The sequence below is a fragment of the Ictalurus furcatus genome, chromosome 16, assembly GCF_023375685.1.
Source record: "Ictalurus furcatus strain D&B chromosome 16, Billie_1.0, whole genome shotgun sequence".
Classification (NCBI taxonomy): domain Eukaryota; kingdom Metazoa; phylum Chordata; class Actinopteri; order Siluriformes; family Ictaluridae; genus Ictalurus; species Ictalurus furcatus.
Genome location: NC_071270.1, coordinates 3,025,477 through 3,045,179, shown reverse-complemented (window position 1 = coordinate 3,045,179; position 19,703 = coordinate 3,025,477). Strand labels below are relative to the sequence as shown.

The following is a 19,703-nucleotide window of genomic DNA, read 5'->3' as shown; positions in this document are numbered from 1 at the left end:
ATAAAACCTGTAAACTTGTATATACAGACCAAATTTATTGAAATCTTTAATACTTTTTACAAAAAAAAAGTCACTCACAAATACCAACCTGCATTTGTAACACTACTCACTTGTTACAATGATGACATATCGTTTCAAAACAAAAAACAAAAACAAATAAAGAACAATAAAATAAAGAAGAAGTACACCACACATCTCTCTCCCAGAGTGGACTCGCCGACAGTGAGACAGGGCCTCTGTATGTGCTTCAGTAAAACTTTAATAACCTGTTGAGATTCCTAAGCGATATCTATATGAATATCTGTGTCTATATGAATATCGCAAGAGGGACGGCGACTGTAGTGGAGGTTAGACTTGGACATGGCTTTACTGAGCTTAACGTCAGTTTCAGATGCGTTTACAGCAGCCTCGTTTTCATATTGATCGCTGACAGCTTTGATTGGAGTTTCGCATCCAGCTGTACATTTATATTAAAGAGGAGCAATCACGTTAAAAAAAAAAAAAAGAGCAGCTTGTTTAGTTTATCACAATAATAAGAGTGTTATTATTAAAGGATGCATGACAGGCTGAGAGATTACAACAAATCAAGAAGGCGAGCATGAAGGTAACAGCATTTTGTGGGTTAAAGGGAATCTTCAATTGTTCCATCGCTCTACCGTTATTGACACAAACACGACTCAGATGCAATCATTAGCTGTGGTGTCCAATTAAATCGCAAGGCTAGGGGGGGAAAAAAAAAAAAAAAGCAGTGAGGGTGGTGAGGGTTAAAATAAAATGTTTTTGTGCTGTAGTTTCTATAAAAATTACCCAAATGGCACACAATAGGTACAAAAATCAGTCAAACAGAACACCACTGTCGAGACACGGCTCTGTCCCATCCCACATGCTCATCGTTCACAGTTAAAACAAAGCCTGGTCAATCATCCGCAAGAACATTAAAACGCATTTAAAAACACAAAGAACGCAAATCAAACTCCCGGCTGCAGAGTGCCTGAGGTCACTGAGAGGGCGGAGCTTTGTGGCGGATTGGGGACGCGTGAGGAGACGTGAGTTTCTCCGTGGAGCTTGAGGAGGTCAGAGATGTCTGCAGGTGAACCGTCTTGTGGAAGAGCTTGTTGCTGATCAGGACCACCAGGGAGAACAGACGCAGCTGGAAATGGCTGCAGATGAAGGAAAAGGGTTATCTGTGTACAGTCAGTGCTAATTAAAAGACCTGCATGTCACGAGGAGTAAAGTAAATGTGGCCTGTGAGGCAGAGTGAAAACGACTTAGCTTCTGTGTCCATTAGTCTTAGTGTAGGAGGTGTGGCCTAAAGTGAAAGAGGTGTGGCTTCTGTACATGTCAGAGTGAAAGAGATGTGGCCTATGTGCATGCCAGTTAGAGTGAAAGAGGTGTGGCCTATGTGCATGTCAGTCAGAGTGAAAGAGGTGTGGCCTATGTGCATGCCAGTTAGAGTGAAAGAGGTGTGGCCTATGTGCATGTTAGCATAAAAGAGGCGTGGCCGATGTGCATGTCAGTCAGACTGAAAGAGGCGTGGCCGATGTGCATGTCAATGAGAGTGAAAAGAGGCGTGGCCGATGTGCATGTCAGTCATAGGGAAAGAGGCATGGCCTATGTGCATGTCAATGAGAGTGAAAGAGGCGTGGACGATGTGCATGTCAGTCAGAGTGAGAGGCGTGGCCTATGTGCATGTTGTCAGAGTGAGAGGCGTGGCCTATGTGCATGTTGTCAGAGTGAAAGAGGCGTGGCCTATGTGCATGTCAGTCAGAGTGAGAGGCGTGGCCTATGTGCATGTCAGAGTGAAAGAGGCGTGGCCTATGTGCATGTTGTCAGAGTGAAAGAGGCGTGGCCTATGTGCATGTTGTCAGAGTGAAAGAGGCATGGCCTATGTGCATGTTGTCAGAGTGAAAGAGGCGTGGCCTATGTGCATGTCAGTCTGAGTGAAAGAGATATATCACAACACCACCTTTGTTTTGAAAGTCGTAGCCTAATTATGCATGTAAAAGTCAGGTATTAGAAAGACTCACTAAAGCTTTACAGGGGTCTTGGCCTCGTTGGCGCTGATGATGAAGAGCGGGAACAGGATGGAAAAGAGGCAGCCACTGAAAGAAATAAAGCAGACACTGAAAGCATGCAAAAGAATTACGCATTAAATAGTAATTAAGGTACAGAAGCAATGCACCTCCATTTACACAAAACACTGATTAGTATAAAACCTTAAAGTGCATTATAGATATACAGATGTGGAGAAAAAAAACCACATGTATTTATACACATTCACTCTTGTGGTACCTGATGATATACGAAGACGGCAGTGCAGTCAGCAGTGCCATGGGCAGACCGAAGCCGAAATAATACGGCCAGTTCCTCTCGATGTTCGACAGCCTCTGGTGCATCTCGATCCCTTCGAACCACAAAAGCAGACAGGTCACTTAAAACAGCGCTCACACACACTCAAACTCGGATCAGTACAGACCGACGAGAGCTGAGGAGGAGCTTACCGTGGTTGAACCAGCGATATTCAAAGCAGTAGAGCGAGTAGAGCAGAGACATGTGCAGGAGGCTGACCGTCTGACCGATCGCATCGATGGGGAACAGACTCACGATCATTCCCTAGAAAGTAGGAAAATAGCAAAAAGTAGTTTTGAAAAAATGCCAAGCTTTTTACTGAAATATTACATTTGAGAAATTTACCATCATATCAGTAATCACATGCAACTAAAATTATTCAGGGGTAGTGTGTATATATATATATATATATATATATATAAAAATAAAATAAAAAGATATGTACTGGTTCAGAATGTTTATTTTTGCACGGTTTATATTTTACTAGCACTTTCCCCCCCGATTATTATTTTTCCACTTTACTTTGCAATAGTTTTTAATTGCACTTTCTTTGTGTCACATATTTGCATATCAATCATCCTGATACAACAGTCCCGACGTTACAATCGTGTGCACTTTGCATAACCTTCGCTCGGTTTTGCATACTTAATGCTGCCTGGTTCACCCGAGAGCGGCGCGAGGAGCGATTAAAGCACTTCCTGTACCTGAATGAGGAAGAGGGCCTGGAGGAGGAGGTTGAACAGCATGTCCGCTATAATCTTGCTCACACTCGGGAAAGGCTGAGCTTTGCGTCCGGATACTTCAAAAGCCAGATCGGCAATGTCCTAAACGGAAAAAAACGACACGTCGTTATGCTGAACGTAGGATGACACAAAGACGTCCCGCAGCTTCCTCTATGCTCTAGGTACTGTTTTAAGCGCTTACAAATTCCACGTGTTATAGCTACAACTATAAAAGGAAAAGCAAACGTCTATTTCGACAGGCCTGACCTGAAACCAGATGGCATTGACGATCTTGCTGAGCACAAACAGAGGGAGAACCCAGAGCGCACTGAACACTGACGTTAGGATGAACTCCAACCAGGACCACACGTTTCCGTGCAGCGACGGATCTCCTAAACGTCAACGCACAACATGAATCCTTTTGTTTGCTAATTAACGGATTCTGAAGTTGAACACAATAACAATGAGAGATAGACATACCAATAATTTTTGCTGTGAGGGTCTGGAGCAGTGGGATAAACACTCGGTAGAAAAGAAACAGACTTAGCTGTTAGAGAGGGGAAAAAAAAGAATGTACTCATGAATGTAGTCAAGTTAGAAACATAAACACACTATGTTTACAGCGGTATTATTTTTATTTCACCGGTAACTAGGACTACACATAAATGGACTTTCGTAGTCTCCATAGAAACCAACACCGATGTTAAACTTCAGTGGGTGGTCTGAATTAGCATTATTAACTAGCAATCATAAGTACTGCTAGCTAGAATTGTGCCAAATAATAATAATAATAATAATAATAATAATAATAATAATAATAATACAAATAAAAAAAAAATACTTTATACTGTTCCAGTCTATATCCATTGGGTTAGATTAAACAGAATGAGGATTTTGTTGACATTTAATATGGATGCTTCTGAAGACCAGCAATTTACCCGTTTATTTGTGATATTTCTTCTATTCGACGGGCTTCATTCATCGAGCTTTGAGTAAACTTGTGTAAAAAGTCACAATAGTATCATGACTTTTTTTTCCCTTTGAAATTTTGCGAATTTATCGTCGAAATCTTATGCCTTTTTTTCTGGTAATACTTTGACTATTTTTCTGGAAATATTCTGATTTTATTCTTGAACCAACGCAACTTCTTTTCTCATAATATTATTTTTTTTAAAAATAATAATCCTCAAACTACTACGACTTTATTCTCAAAGTCAGAGTGGCCTAAAAACACTGTCGTAATTTCACTTGCAGCTTAAGCACCATTTTTTTTTTAAAACAGAGGGGGGGGGGAAGGGGATAACACAAAACTTACATGTAAGTGCAAAGCCAGATTACGTCAGAGTATAAAACTACTGCACGTACGCTGAGCGAGAGAATACGCACCCAAAACACGCCTCCGTTCCAGGCACAACACTGAAAAATCCTACTCGCTAATTTGGGCTCGCTGAAAAAGAACAAGAAAAACGTTAAGCGCGAGTCGAAACAGTGGAAATCGGATCGATCGGATCACACCGCACCTACTTCTCATGTTTACGGTCCTGACTCTGCGCCCGTCTCAGTGCCAGTGGGCCGCTCGCTCGGCGCCTCCGCTGCTCCTCCCTTTTCTGCTGGATGCGAGCGTCGAGCTTCGTGATCGTCATGATCCCAAGAATAGAATCTTTCATCCCCTAAATGTGAAGCAAGACGGTGGAATAAATGAAACAACATTACCACACTGGCGCTGAATTCACAAATCTGACTGGTCAGAAGCTGTGGATTCATTTGGTATAACAGCGGCTCCGAGAGCAGTGCAGTCCCACTGTAATTCAAATCACTGGTTTAATATTACTATTATTATTATGTTTCTTTAGTAACAGCTCGTTCACAAGGGCTTCTCACAATCTAATAATGATTGTTGATTCTTTATGGAGATGTTCTATCCGATATCTAAATTGGATTTTTCCCCAGAAATCTTCCCCGCCCGATTGTGCCTGATTTCAAAACCTTGCCACAGATGATTCCTAATTACTAATTATGCATGTATAACAGGAGTTCCCAAACTTCTAGAGCAATCGATCACAAACGGACATCAATCGACCCCAAGCTTTCACCACCCTACATTTATTTTTTTATTATTAAAGTTTCAAGCTCTGTACTGCTTAAAACATCTCGCCATCGTCGTGAGTGTCGTCATGATCCGCATCTCAAAAAAAGTACATACCGATATAGAAAATCCAGAAGGCCGGCACGGAGAACAGACCTTTCGGTAGGTTTTAAATCGATATGAGAGGATTTTAAATTTGAAACACTAACTGTAATAGGAAAACAGGTTAGCGTTAGTACTCGAAGACATACGGTCATGTGAAAAAGTATGTGTACCCCATGGAAATTGTTGCCTTTTTTTTTTTAAACATATTTGGATGAGCAAACATTTGGTCATCTTTCAAACAATGCCTATTAATGAAGTTGATATACTTTAGCTTCTATTTTCCCCCCCTTTATTTCTGCTAAAGAAGGCAACACTAGCTTCTGAGGCCAAGGGTGTACTTACGTTTTACACACCTATTGACATTTCTGTTGAATAAATGATTGAAAAACTAATTTTCCTTTGGGTTTTGTTCAAGTAGATCAACTTCATTAATAGGCACTGTTCCTAAGAGGATAAAATGTTTGCTTGTCCAAATATGTCAAAAAAAGCCAACAATTTCCATGGGGTGTACTTACTTTTTCACATGACATATCGGTGTCAAAGAAGTATGAGATTTGAGACAGAACACTAGTTTGTTTAGGGGAGGTTGCTGGATGGGGAAAGTACAATAGAATAGTGAGAAAGGCTAAAAATAACACGGACACGATTAAAGTCCGTATTTGATATTAATTAATATTATATTAATTTGTGAAATACTTGAATGAAACAAATGCAGAGATTGTGACCCCTAATCTGGGAACCCCTGATCGAAGTGAAACTGACACTAAAGTGAGCATCGTGTTTTACATGTAAGGCTCAGGTTTTGTCTTTGTTTGTTGTTTTTTCCTTCTTCATGTGTGCTGGAGACAAAGGTGCTGACCGTCGCAACATTGCGGAGGAAGGCCCTGACGCTGTCCGTCATCTCCAAACCGGCTGGAGATTCATCAACTGCAGAAGGAGGGTGGGCCAGGAAATAAACTCATGATAGGAGCAGGAAATCCCAGTAAACTAGAAAGACAAAGGCGTTTTATTTACAAAGATGACTTCCCCCCCCCCAAATCTACTCATTGTTATTTGTATTATCTTGAGCAAGATAGCAGAAAAAAAAAATTTCCTTCAGGACCAATAAAGTTTGTAATGACGTGGGCTCCATTTTGAATAGAAAGGCCGTCTAAATACTAAACAGTCCCATTCCTTGTCGCCCTCAGGCGTACACCTTTCATGCATTTAGGCCATAATGGTACATAAATATGTACCTAAAGCTACACTATAGCCACTATTTCCAGTTGAAAGACACATAATAAAAAGGCACAAACAATACCAGCGACAAGGAACGATACAGATTAGTACCCTTTTTCCCCCTTCCCTCATTGTGTATAGTTGTGTGCAAAAGTTTGTGCACCCTTAAGACAAACTCAAGGGAAAAAAGGGAAAAAAAGGACCTCCATTTCTTTCAAACTTTCTTGATTTTAGGTTCTATTTTGCATCGGATTGGATTAAAACCGTCGTCTTGCTTGAATGTTATTATTTCTAGATTGAAAACAGGCACGTTTTATCTTTCTTCCACTGGAAAGCTATGGGGGGGTGCAAACTTTTGCACTGTACATGGTCAAAACATGATCAAGGTTCAGGAGCAAAGAAAAAAAACTCTAAGTCATCTTTATATATTTTTTTTTTTAAAAAGCAACTCATGTAAAAGATATTACTTTTAATTCAAATAAAGCAGCATATTGACGTGTTATAATACATATATAAAGTACTAATGTTTTGTTTGTTTGTAAACAGCCAGCTGTTGTGAACCACTAGCTAGTGTTGTTGTTGTTTTTATTTTTATTGTGTTATTCAATGTCTACGCACACAATTCACGACTACAGCTTCACTCTCCAACTCTTATTTGAAGTAAAATAATTAATCCGAGCATTATATTTATGTTATAAACCGACAAAGCACTGCCACCAACACCGCTGTGTGGTTTAAAAAGAGAGCTAAGCTAAGCTACATCCGCTGTAAACACGTCCACACAAACACATTTGACACAGCTACAGCTACAAACATTAAAAACAAAAACTTCATACCTCATATACACGAGATTTTTTAAAAAAATCTTCCGTATTCTTGTCTTTATATCAAAGCGATAAGAGAGCTAGCTAGAACTGTACAACAGGCTATTAAACTAGCCAGTGCGTGCGCGTCCCCGTGCGCCGTGCGCGCTATTGACGCGAGTGAGGCTCACGTTCACGCGCAGAGTTCTCGCGCAACGCGCGTTACCTGGGCGGCGCAAAAAAAAGAAAAACAAATACACCTCGTTTCTAAGAAACAAGCGCAGTGTAACGTCTGTTTAGTTTTTTTTGCTCGTCGTGGATTTAGAAGATGATCTTTTCGTTAAAAAAACAAACAAGTAAATCAAATAGCCTATAAAGTATTTGCTCTGTATAAAGAAGTGCCCGATGGTGGTCGTAAGCATCAGGAGCGCGCACCGGCGCCGGTGTGTGCTGCTGTTCCTGAGTATCACCGGGATCATCATTTACCGGCATTTCAGGTGAGAAGAAAAAAAAAGAATCGTTTGCACGAGGAAAAGAAATCTGTTTTCTGGGTTTGTTTGTTTTGTTTTTTTGTAGATGAAGTTGAATATATAGTTGTTAATGTGCATGGGTTAAATCGTGTTGAATTTGTTGCCATGTTGAATTTTTTGGTTCATTTATGTGTCATTACATGATAATATCACTGACATGTGACTATAAGCTGTTATAAATATTCCATATGGTTCTATATTGGGGGCTATAGGACTATTGTTCTTATTCTTATTCTTACTGTAAAAAAAAAAAAATTGGATGTAAATTTTACAGTAATTTACTGGGAGCAACTTTGTCATACATAGTATAAAACAACGCACGATCGAATCACCCCAAAAAAAGCAACTCACCATTGATGCAGGCTGCAAATAAGGGTCTTGCTTAAGGACCCCATTGTGGCACTTTGGTGGTGCAGGGATTTGAACCCACAACCTTCTGAGCTGTAACTCAAAGCCTTACCATCTGAGCTTGCATCGATTCAACCACGTCGCAGGTTCTTTGGATGATTAATGGATGTATATTTGACCCAGGATTTCTGTTTGCAATTTTTTTTTTTTTCTAAAAAAGGAAACTCTCTATCGTTGGGTTCTAAATAGAACACTTACGCCAACGTGACAGTATGAAGTACCATTTAGTGTCGGAACTATTTGTTAACAAATAGCCTAACCATTGTAAGGGGTTGTGAACTCACAGACCAGTTCTCATGCACAAACACAGTGGAGCACTGGGTACCGACAAGTCCTAGATGAGACTGAGTCAGACCACGTTGGATTAACTCTTGTATTACCTCTGATCATATCATTCTTGCTTTAGTGGACAACCAGAGAAGATGAAGATCAGCAGGAAACAGGGATTAACGGTCAACTCTTCCCAGTTCACGCTGGGAGGCGAGCCGTTCCGTGTCCTCGGGGGTTCCCTTCACTATTTCCGCGTCCCTCGGGCCTACTGGAAGGACCGCATGATGAAGATGAAGGCTTGCGGGCTCAACACTCTAACCACGTAGGTGTGGAACACGTTAGCGCCCGTGACGGCATTTTTTAAAAGAAACTCAGGCGTGGGGACGGTGTCGGTAATCTGATCCGTGGCTGTGTTTCAGATACGTGCCGTGGAACCTGCACGAGCCCGAACGAGGGAGTTTCCAGTTCAACGCAGGTCTGGATTTGGAGTAAGATCATTTCCACCCTCATCCGTTTGTTTTTGAACAGCATCTGCATGTAGGAAAATGTCCTGACGCAACAGGTGTGAGGTTACACCAGTGAGCACACTGTTGACAGTTTTATTCTCTACATATAATATAATCTAATATATATACTGTATATGCAAGTATAGATCATGACATGACATCACACAGGTGTGGCTCATCACATCCGCCGTACTGTATTTAAAATATGCAGTTTAAAATAAAATACAGTTTTACAGAACAAATATACCAGGTGGACAATGCACTGCTCCTACACTGATTTGATAACCAAATAACATATCAACACACACACACACACACACACACACACACACACACACACACACACACACACACCACAGGGGGCAAATAACTATGCAAAGCACTGTATGTATGCAAGGGTTGAGTATAAATGGGCTTTCGGAATGTCTTATGTTACAAAGAATGATATTCACCCACACCCACACACACACACACACACACACACACACACAAACAAGACAACCATCTAAACCAGAGGTTCCCAAACTTTTTCAGGGCAAGGTCCCCCCCAATGGCATTAACATTTGACCGAGGCCCCCCTTTTGCAAGATGTCTTTAAAACACATTAAAAATACAGACTTCTGAATATATCCCCCTTTTTTTTTTATTAATAATTACATCTTATATCTTTACATTACATTACATTAGGAATTGATTGTGTGTGTGTGTGTGTGTGTGTGTGTGTGTGTGTGTGTGTGGTTGTCTGAGAGTGAGAAAGAGAAAACATACTAGTGGGAGGGATGGGCGCACCAAATTGTTGAGGCCCCCTTGGGGGCCGCCAGGGGGCGCCGCGCCGCGGCACTCACTTTGAAAACCACTGATCTAAACAATAAGGCAAATCGTTCCAGAACATTACATGGATAAAAAAGTACAACATGTTGTGCTTTAATAAATGGAAATAAAAAAAAGCAAGCGTTGGCAAATTGCTGTCGTGCAAGAGGAATAAAACTCTTCGGGGCATGCTGTTATAGTAAAAGAATTCATTAACTCTGCTTCAGCACACTACACCGTCATTGATTATTTTACTATAACAGCAGGACACGGAGCGTTTTATCACTTACAAATATGTATCACAGTCTGGAAACCATTAACATCTTGGAACAAGTGTGTGAAACCTAACACACACACAGACACATTTTGTCCTGAGGGGATGCAAACTTTTGCACTGAACCGTAACCTAATACGAGGTTGTCTGATTACCATACCGTGAATTTTACATACTGTACACAGGTAATCAACCTTCTGTCTCAGAAGAAGGAAACCTTCCAGACTCCAAAACCCAGTTGTGTTTGTTAGAGCGTGAGCTTAACACGTACATGTGCTTAAGGATTATAACGCGTAACGTTTGTGCTAAGCATCTCTTAACACACACAAGACGCGGATGATTTGCACGGCCGTTCCCCTGACAGCTTCAGTCAGGAGGGAGATTAACCCGCTGGCTTAGGAGTCGTTAACGCTACAGCGATTACATCAGCACGCTCTAATTAAACCGCTGCAGCGTCGCCATGACGACAGGCCGTGTGTTCGAGCCTAAAGCTTAAAAACGTAACACCCGTTGACGTTGGCGTTATCTCTGAATACATGCTCAGGATGTCCGGAACACGAACGGTACGTTTCATTTATCCACCGTTAACACTAACGAATAGGGTTTCACAATGTAAGATCTGCCTTGATTCCGCAGGACGTTTCTCCTCCAGGCGGCTGACGTTGGTCTCTGGGTTATCCTTCACCCGGGTCCGTACATCTCCTCAGAGCTGGACCTCGGGGGATTGCCCAGGTGAGACTCCTGATTTCAGCATCAGTGCTGTAGCGAGAAATAGTACTCGGCGTCACCGTAGGACGTTTTTCATTCTTTACTTTTGCAAGGCATTTTGTCCTCACTTCTCAATGAGCTTTCCTTAAAAGCGTCACGTGACGTCAAGTACTCCTGACCAATCAGATCGCAAGTTGCGAGGCAAGTGAGAAAAACAACATGGAGGACAGAGTGCTAAAACACAATATATGATACAGCACTTCTGTTTTGCAAATCCTGAGATGTGAAAGCATCCGAATGATTTACATTTTTGTAGAAAAGTTGTTTTCTGGTCATTTTAGTCATACTAGCAATGCAGCGCGTAAACACATGCAAAACTCATTGCACTGTACAGCACAGCCTAGCTCTGATATCTCAATGAAAGAACACATATTGTCAAATATTGTTCTGTTAGGATGCGGGTCAGATATTTACGGCTGGATATCCTTGTAAGGGTTTAGATGATCATCTTCAAAACTAGTCTTTGGTGATGTTATGGCTGATCTGTTCTGATACTGGATGCACTTTTGCTCCACTCACAGCTGGCTGTTAAGAGACAGGAAAATGAAGCTGAGGACGACGTACGCTGGCTTCACGCATGCCGTCGATGCTTTTTTGGACAGGCTCGTTCCCAAAATGGTGCCTTTGCAGGTTTGTCAGTTTCGTATGACTTGTACTATTTAAAAAATGTTCCGCGGGGAAAGCAATAAAAAACCGTCCTGATTTGCTGTGCAGTTTAGGAAAGGCGGACCTATCATCGCCGTGCAAGTGGAGCACGAATACGGGTCGTACGCAGCGGACAGGAAATATATGGCGTTTCTGAAAGAGGTATGGGAAAGCGCATTAGTAGTTCGGTGCTTAAAAGACGGTTGCCGGTTCGACAGCTTGGGCCCTACTACTTGTATATTAACCTTTATAATTAACATCTGATTATCGGCGTTTATTGGCATCCCTCGCTTCATTTCATCCTAAAGAGAGCGATGCAGCGGCGCTTTAGTCTTTTAGTCTGTCCGGCTCCCTCACCTCTTCAGCTGTACACTCTGCCCAATCAGATCGGCTTCCGAGGTTTCAACTTTCCTGTTAAAGCCACAGTCAAAGCTCTGGTCATCTCACACATCGCAGTGACTTCTCTGCCGCTCAAGGTGTTTTTACTAACAAATCAGCTGCTGGATTGTTTTGAAAAGGTCTCCGGTATCGCCGTTTTTTTTCATCGTTTTGTCACGTCAGAAGTCACAACCAAGATACAAACGATCGTTTGTTATGCAAGAACGCATTAATGAAAATCGGGACATCCATCCAAGGTCCGAGCTGCGACGGGACGGCAAGACATGGGAAATTTGATATGAGGAAAAGGAGATGGTTTGATGCAGCATGTTGTGGGTGTGGCTTATATGTCCAGGGTTCAATCCTGAGCTCTGGATACAGCGTTAAATGCAGCGTTTCCTCTATGTATTCTACTACTTTCTAAAAACAAGCCTAATTGGTTAATCTACATTGCCCCCTGCTGACCTTGCCCCTAATATAAATAAATAAACATTCATCAGTGTGTCTGCATTAAGATCCTGAGGGTCCTGAGTGGTGGTGCTATAAACTCAGTTATTGGATCAAAGTTTCTAATTTCGACTGAAGCTAGCGATTGAGCACAAAAACTGGAAAATTAGGACGTTGTGTGGCGTGTTTTTATTAGGGCAAATCCAGAAATCCGTCCAAAACGTGGGTCAAAGCACATGCAGATAACATCAAAGATGGGCAATCAGGATTCAAAATGACTCTGAGTTTGAAAAGACAATAAATAACACTAGGAAAAAATACATGATACGGTTGGCAAGACTTCGCAAAGAGAAATGGAAACAGCAGGGCATAAATAACCAAATGAATTAAGGGCCGAACACAGAACAGGCGCAAACAATAGAGGAGCAAAGCCAGTGCCATGACGGGGGCGGAGACGGGACCAAAAGCGACACAAATACATCAAGAAAAAAAAAAACGCACATGGAAAACGGGACAAAAACAAGCAGCGCTCGATATGCTGTGCAACCTTGATATGAACAATCAAACTGGAATATTGTGGTGTTAATTAGCAAAGTACGCTTGCATGCACACAAACATAAGACCGTACACTTTCATTGACTTCTTTACTGAGAAATCAAATGTTTGATTACTAGTTAAACGGGGGCGGGGGAATTGCTTTTATTTGCTGTTTTCTCTTCAGGCTCTCGAGTCGAGAGGTATCAGTGAGCTTCTCCTCACATCAGACAGCCATGAAGGCTTAAAGAGTGGAGGAGTGAGCGGAGGTAAAGCACCGATAAGACATCTGACATAATCTGATATCCCAGAATCAGTATTTTCAACAGTGCACAAGTTAACGTTAACAGATTTTTCCGTTGTCTCAGTCGTCAGGACTCTGAATCTGCGGAGACTAAATTACGAAGACATCAATTATCTGGATTCTGTGCAGGTAATCAGACTCGACTGATTAATCGTGTCGTCTGATTGTCCGGATATTAAATGTCAAGCTTTAACTGCCCTTTGATCATAGTTTATTACATTTTCTTTAATAGTACGCTCATGAACGTATTGGATTTCCTTCCACAAAAAGCGTCCGTGATATTTCCCATTTAAATCTGTCCAGGTAATTGTGGACAGCTCGGTAACCCAAAGCAGACATCCTCCTCCTGAAAGACCCCCAATAACGATACCGCGATTTGCCCCACAACAAAGCGCCGTTGAATTCTCAATTCTGATTGGTCAGAAGGTGTTGATTAATTCTATACAACAGCTCGAATAATCAAAACAGATGTGAAGCAGAAACGTGTTGTTATTTCAACCGTAAGATCATCGCTATGATGTAATGTCTAAGGAGACGTTTATTTAACGTTTATGGAAGGAGTCTCCAGTGTCAGCACTTTGGAACAAAAGCTGTAAATCTTCCGCCGTGTGAAAGTCTTCAGGACTGATGCGGTGCGTTTTCTCGTCTTATCGTAGATGTACATTTATTAATAAATGACTGTTTGTAGCTGCTGTAACCTAAGTGAGAACAGGAGCTATCTTGTCTCATGACGTTCCACAACAACTGCAAATGGATTTTTAAAAATCCATTTATAGTTCCATAAATAATTGAATAAATAAATAAATAAATAAACGTTGGTGTATAAAGAGGAGTTATTTCGGGACGTTATTTTGAATAACTCCGCTTCATCACACCACCCCGCCGTTGATGATTTTCCTCTAAGAGCACGACCCCAAGGGTTTTAATCCTTACATATTGTATAACTGATTTTCAGCCGAACAGCCCTGTTTTAATTATGGAGTACTTGACCGGATGCTTCGATGGCTGGGGAGATCTGCATCACATCTTTCCTGTAGAAGGTAACTTTTTATTTATTTATTTATTTTTAGGATTTTTAAATGTTTAGAATTGTGTTCTCAGCAATACAATCGATATAAGTAATTATATTATATGAATTAATTATACTGTATTTTTGTTGTTGTTGTTATATTACGGTTTTCGACACGTCTTTACCTTTAAATGATTTTTTTATTAGGTACATATATTTTAAAACACCTTATAAGTAAGTGAGTCTGAGTGCGTCTCTTCCCTGTTAGACATGTTTGCAGTGATTAGAGAGGTTTTGCGACGCGGCATGTCCATCAACCTGCACATGTTCCACGGAGGAACAAACTTTGGCTTCATGACCGGCGCTGTGGCAAGCCCCTCTTACAAGGCTCTAATCACGAGCTATGGTTTGTCATCTTTTTGTATTGCACTGTCAGGATAAAGGTCCTTTTTTATTTTGTATACAAGGATGTAAACAATTTACAAGCTAAGGTACTTCAGCGAGTGATGTACAGTAATGTTAAAGAAGTTCTAAAGGTTCACTCCGTAGACCAGGGGTTTCCAGACTTGGTGTCATGACCCCCATAACCCCATGGTGTCAGAAACTCACAATCTCCTGGAAGTCACAGTCAAACACACCACTTTTTCGCTATCCTGACACAGTTAATAAGCACACATAAGCAATAAAAATGGACAAATTTCTGTGTCACTAGTTCTTCGACAACGTAGAGCAACTCTGACTGTCTTGCCTTTAAATCTGGAAAATAAAAACATATGGTGGTCAGGGCTTGTTGCTTAGAAAATGTCCATTTGGGGTCTTTTGCTAAGAGAGTTTGGGAATCCCTGACAAGATTCAACTGAGAGTGTGTTTTTATATATATATATATATATATATATATATATATATATATATATATATATATATATATTTACCAAACTGGGCTTAATTGAAGGTTGATGGTAGTTAAATTGTCTCTCATAGTGAGATTTTTGTACATACACTACTCAAGATCACCACCAGGGAGCAGGATTGAGCCATTAAATGCGTACGTGTATTTTATCTTCAGTGTTAAGGAATTGTCCTGCAAAGTCTTATAATGTATATGGAGATCTCTCTCTCTATATATATTTTTTATCATTCTGTATTCGATTCTTTTAGATTATGACGCGCCTTTGTCCGAGGCCGGTGAATATACACCGAAGTACCATCTGCTGAGAGAACTCCTCGTTCGATACAATAGTGTGTGACACAATCTTGTTTTGCTTTTAATGGAGCAGTTTTTGGCCAAAAATAAAATGTACGCAGTATTCCTCTTACACCAAAACAGACTAGCTAAAAATATCTAGCGTCTGATTTTCGCCTCAGATGGTTGCCGAAGGCTAACAAGTAATGGAAGCTAATGACCTCCAGTTCAGCATTATAGAAACAAGAGTTTATCATAGCCAGAAACCACAATGCTGAACTGGAAGCTATAGGTTTACATTAATTGTTAGCGACATTAGCTTCATAGCGTCACAGTACAAAACTAAAGATGCAAACTTGCCTTGGCTAATCGAATGCATTTGAGCTAGGAGGACATTATGTACGTTTAGATTTTGGCCAAACTATTCCTTTTCGTCTACTTTACTTCAGTGTTTCTTGTGTGTGTTTCAGTACAAAGTGATTTTAGCGAGTTGGTGTGTTTCAGGTGAACCTCTGCCGGAGATACCGGCTGTGCGCTGGAAGGAAAACTACGAGGCAGCGATCATGTACAGACACTTGTCTTTATGGGACGCTCTGCCTTTCACAAATGAGGTGTGAAGCTTATTGCTCTCTGTTGCCCGCTAATGGATTAACAGAGACTCGGAACCTTTCTTTTAGTGGGCCGGATTTAAACCTTTATCGGGTACATTCTGGCCTGTGCTCATCGTATGGCCAGTGTATTACCTAAAGATAATACAGATTTGTTTCTTCTCAAACATACAACCCCAATTCCGAAAAAGTTGAGACAGTATGGAAAATGCTAATGGAAAAAAAAAAAAACAAGCAAAAAGAGTTATTTGACAATTCAGTTCAGCCTGTGCTATATTGAAAACACATTATTAACACATTTGATGTTTTACTTTGTGAACTTTTTGAAAATATACACTCGTTTCAGATCTGGTGACTGCAACACACTCCAAAAAAGTTGGGACAGTCGACTGTTTACCGCTTTGCGACATCGCCGTTTCTTATTAAGCTTTTGGACGCTGAGTGAAGACACCAGTTGGTTAAGTTTAGCAAGCGGAATGTTCCCCTAGGCCTTTTTTTGAAAGGTCCTTATGATTAGACGATTGCCTCACACTGTTTCACACCACCTATTTATTTCAACTCGTCACATCGCCATTAGTCCTAAATTACCCCTGTCCCAACTTTTTTAAAACGTGTCGCATGCATCAATTTCAAAATATACATTTACCTTCAAAAAACTATGCAGTTGATTAGGTAAAACATCGAATGCCTCGTCTTTATATGTTCTTTTGTTTAAATACAAAGTCAAAGTACATTTACAAATCACTCCTCTTTGTTTCAATGAGCATTTTCCATACCGTCCCAACTTTTTCGGAATTGGGGTTGTAAGTTAAACTAAACAAAGTTAAAAGTAAACGACAAAAACACATACCACAAGTTCTTGGTTTGTCAGTTATTAATAATAATAATAATAATAATAATAATAATAAAACGTAATAATAATGTTCTTTATTTTTGAAGCCTTTTAAATCCAGGAGTCCTGTTAACATGGAGAATCTCCCCGTAAACAAAGGGAACGGACAAGCGTATGGATACACGCTGTACGAGACCTCCATCACCACCGGAGGCTTCTTAAAATCGGGAAACAACATCCGAGACAGAGCACTGGTAAAAACCGTGCCGATTCAGTAAAAATAAAACAACAATCAGTGTTATCATCTCATACTAATATCCCATGATTGTTGGTTGTATGACGTTTCAGGTGTTTGTGAACAGAGGCTACATCGGCACTTTCGACTACAAGAATACAGAGTTAGCGGTTTCTGATGGGAAGGTATCGAAGATTTCATTATTTATTAATGTATGCATGAACCGAAACTTGTGACATGAGGACGACGTGCCACACTGAAAAGCAATGCTCTTCCATCGCTCCATCTATTCAGCGTAAAACAGGTTGTTTTGGGTTTTTTTGCCTTTTTAAAGAGTTAAGCGTTCACTTTTGCGTCAGAAATGGATGGAGTTCCTTGTTGCGTTACGTTTGACTTTGGTCAGTGCGTTGCAGTCGTGTCACACTGAAACGCATTCACTGTCTAATCGAAGCCGCACTGTGATTGGAGAATGGCCGTTTTATCATTTTATTGAGATTTAATTGTGTGTGTGTGTGTGTGTGTTTGTAGGAGGCGCGAACTTTGAGTTTTCTGGTGGAAAACTGCGGAAGAGTGCATTTTGGCCGTACCATGGACAATCAGCGCAAAGGTACTGGACCAAATAAAGTACCAGGATAGTTCAGGATGTTTTCTGAAAAACACCCGTTTCCAAAAAGTAGAACTACCTACCCCTAATAACATGGCTTCCACAGTTATTATTACACTACAGTATATAACACCATTAGGAAGGTCGTTTGTTTTTGTTCCAGGGATTGTCGGAGACATTTTACTGAACAACGTGCCTCTTCGAGACTTCACAATTTACAGCCTGGATATGACACGCGGCTTTATTGACAGGTGCATGAAAATGCGATCATATTCTGAGTACGAGCCAGCGCATGTTAAATGAGATCGTGCGAGAGGTTTGTTTAAGCTTGGCAAACTGCTGTGTTTAGTTTATACAGCGCTCCGTGGAAGTCTCTCCCTCAGAAGCCGAGCTTTCCGGCGTTTCTGCAGGGAAGACTGTTCGTGGACGGATATCCGAGTGACACGTTCGTTAAGCTGCCTGTGAGTGAGACGTGTTGAAGTTCAAATACCCTTATTTTTTTAGGCATACAGTGTGAGTATGTAAACTTTTACACGCCATTGTTCAAGTTTAATCAATACTTTCTGACACTATCATACTCACTGGCATGATAGGCAAATGTGTTCATTCTGTAAATAAGGCAGACATCATTTGTGTGATTACAGAGCTGGAGCAAAGGCGTGATCTTCATCAACAGTCAGAACGTCGGACGTTATTGGCACGTCGGCCCCCAGCAGGCGCTCTACATCCCAGGGCCTTTCCTCAACAGCGGAATCAACCACGTCAGTTATCACAATTCGCTGTTGGTTATGTTTTACCAGGTGCCTTTGTTTTGGTTGAGGACATTTTACTGAAAACTGTTTTTTTTTTTTTAAGAGATCATTTTACTGAACCTGTTTTCTCTTTAAGAGATCATTTTACTGTACGTTTTCTCTTTAGGTAAGCACTTAAATTTGTCTGCTGTGGTGCCTTTGGGGTTTTTTTTTTGGTCTCTTTTTCAAATTTTTGCTACAGATTTACAAACCAAACTGTTATTTCACCTTGTTAACCTGAACATACTCTCTGGAATATAAAAACAAGATTTCATGTCTAGGGCAAGTACATAAAGAGTTTTTATTCCACTGGCGTAAAAAATTAAGAAGAAAAAAAAAGGTTCATTTGACCTGAATTGGACGTAAGTCGTGTTTGTCTCACAGGTTTCTCTGGTTTATTTCAGGTCACTGCATTTGAGGAAGAGGAATCTGATCTTAAACTCCAGTTTGAAACCACTCCTGATCTGGGAATGACCGTGGACATATAGTGACGGAAACGATGGACTCATCCAGATCCGGCGAAAGATGAAACGTAGACAATGTTCCTGTGCTTAATTTATTTCACCAAACCTACGTGGTAATTGTTTCTAAGTCCATCTCACCCAAAAAAATATCTGCTCAAAGCTGAGCTTATCATCCCAGTAACATCCAGCTTCAAACTGAGGATGTGGAAACACCAAATTGTGCTGAAGGGGGAACAAAAAGATTAGTGCAAAACATTCATCAGAGCTTTAGTGCAAAACTAAAGAAGCACACATTGCACTAACATTAAAATATTCTGACTGATATTTCATGCTGATTTATTTATTTATTTGCAATATTGCCATATGTAAGTGTAATTTGCTTTTATTTATTCATTTTACACATATTTATAAACTGTTTATTAACCTTTTTGATATTTGCGATTTGATAATAAAGTTCTGACAAGTCGCCCGGTGTGGTATTGTTCATTTTTATTGCCTGTTTCCTCTTATCTGTCTTAACTAAAATGAATTAAGCTGATACAGAGAGACATGATCAAAAATAAAGAGATTAGAACATGAGGAAGGCACGATGAATAGAAATCGTAGAATTAACACATGGCTTTTAAACAAGCAGTGATGGAGGAAGTCGTTGTTTTTGCTACTACAGTGTGCCGTTAGTGTCTAGGAGAATATCGGTTCTTTATTCATGCCATAAAGGAAACAAATAATGACACGCCGCCATGTCTAAAAGTCAGGGGACTCCTGCAAAACCTGTAGCTTTTTGAAATGTTTTCCTTGAAGCCTTCAGGTGTTACATATG

General features: G+C 40.6%; 2 protein-coding genes across 2 annotated transcripts; one reads left to right on the top strand and one right to left on the bottom strand.

The window, feature by feature from the left end:
* Window positions 1-15: 15 nt before the first annotated feature.
* ei24 (EI24 autophagy associated transmembrane protein) lies at window positions 16-7,508 on the bottom strand. Its single transcript, XM_053644901.1, has 11 exons — window positions 7,317-7,508; window positions 6,122-6,249; window positions 4,596-4,741; window positions 4,458-4,518; window positions 3,552-3,618; window positions 3,339-3,463; window positions 3,054-3,173; window positions 2,502-2,613; window positions 2,293-2,404; window positions 2,028-2,102; window positions 16-1,160 (listed from the first exon to the last, which is right to left on the bottom strand). The coding sequence occupies exons 2-11, from the start codon at window positions 6,161-6,163 to the stop codon at window positions 998-1,000; spliced, it is 1,023 nt and encodes a 340-aa protein (XP_053500876.1). The 5' UTR covers window positions 6,164-6,249; window positions 7,317-7,508; the 3' UTR covers window positions 16-997.
* Window positions 7,509-7,568: 60 nt separating this feature from the next.
* LOC128620464 (beta-galactosidase-1-like protein 2) lies at window positions 7,569-19,213 on the top strand. Its single transcript, XM_053645487.1, has 19 exons — window positions 7,569-7,780; window positions 8,628-8,813; window positions 8,911-8,979; window positions 10,718-10,813; window positions 11,371-11,479; window positions 11,564-11,656; window positions 13,041-13,122; window positions 13,222-13,286; window positions 14,113-14,197; window positions 14,435-14,572; window positions 15,325-15,405; window positions 15,854-15,960; window positions 16,897-17,043; window positions 17,138-17,209; window positions 17,553-17,631; window positions 17,792-17,879; window positions 17,978-18,089; window positions 18,273-18,389; window positions 18,824-19,213. Exons 1-19 carry the CDS (start codon window positions 7,689-7,691, stop codon window positions 18,905-18,907), a joined length of 1,902 nt encoding a protein of 633 aa, XP_053501462.1. The 5' UTR covers window positions 7,569-7,688; the 3' UTR covers window positions 18,908-19,213.
* The last annotated feature ends 490 nt before the right edge of the window (window positions 19,214-19,703 follow it).

What these genes read in the sequence shown, in the direction of transcription:
- LOC128620464 (XM_053645487.1), top strand. Translation starts at nt 7,689, where the DNA reads ATGGTGGTCGTAAGCATCAGGAGCGCGCACCGGCGCCGGTGTGTGCTG. An exon ending in GACCTCGGGGGATTGCCCAG is followed by an intron (nt 10,814 to 11,370) that starts GTGAGACTCCTG and finishes CTCCACTCACAG; the next exon opens with CTGGCTGTTAAGAGACAGGA. An exon ending in TCACATCTTTCCTGTAGAAG is followed by an intron (nt 14,198 to 14,434) that starts GTAACTTTTTAT and finishes CTTCCCTGTTAG; the next exon opens with ACATGTTTGCAGTGATTAGA.
- ei24 (XM_053644901.1), bottom strand. Translation starts at nt 6,163, where the DNA reads ATGACGGACAGCGTCAGGGCCTTCCTCCGCAATGTTGCGACG. An exon ending in CCTCACAGCAAAAATTATTG is followed by an intron (nt 3,464 to 3,551) that starts GTATGTCTATCT and finishes GTTGACGTTTAG; the next exon opens with GAGATCCGTCGCTGCACGGA. An exon ending in TCAATGCCATCTGGTTTCAG is followed by an intron (nt 3,174 to 3,338) that starts GTCAGGCCTGTC and finishes TTTTCCGTTTAG; the next exon opens with GACATTGCCGATCTGGCTTT.